Source organism: Corvus brachyrhynchos, unplaced genomic scaffold (assembly GCF_000691975.1).
Source record: "Corvus brachyrhynchos isolate BGI_N302 unplaced genomic scaffold, ASM69197v1 scaffold99, whole genome shotgun sequence".
NCBI classification, from domain to species: Eukaryota; Metazoa; Chordata; class Aves; order Passeriformes; family Corvidae; genus Corvus; species Corvus brachyrhynchos.
The window spans coordinates 334,606-334,874 of NW_008239778.1; the positions used below are offsets into that span (position 1 = coordinate 334,606).

Below are 269 nucleotides of genomic sequence, written 5' to 3' on the forward strand. Positions count from 1 at the left end.
TATCGCTCTATGGTCCGGGCAGCCTCGGCGTGGAGGTGCGGAGCCTGCGCCAGCACCTCGGCCGCCTTGTCCTGACTCAGCCCCAGGTGCTCCGCCGTGAACTTGGCCAGGGGGTAGAGGCTCTCCATGGCCTTGGGGTCGCTGAGGAAGTGCGAGGTGTGGGAGAGCAGCTCGGCCGCCTTCTCCTGCTTGAGCCCCAGCTGGTCGGCGGTGAGACGGGCCATGGCATAGACGCTGTCGGGGAAGTCCAGCTTGGCTTTGCCGTCGGG

The 269-nt window shown here is 67.7% G+C and overlaps 1 protein-coding gene across 1 annotated transcript in view; it reads right to left on the bottom strand.

Annotated features, from left to right (window-relative positions):
• The window catches only part of HIC1 (hypermethylated in cancer 1), a gene marked incomplete at its 5' end in the record, with an annotated part of 3,839 nt that overhangs the window by 1,767 nt on the left and 1,803 nt on the right, over positions 1–269 (bottom strand). The window contains one exon of the mRNA XM_017742949.1: positions 7–267. Coding sequence (XP_017598438.1) covers positions 7–267 — 261 coding nt within the window. The remainder of the gene's footprint in view (positions 1–6; positions 268–269) is intronic.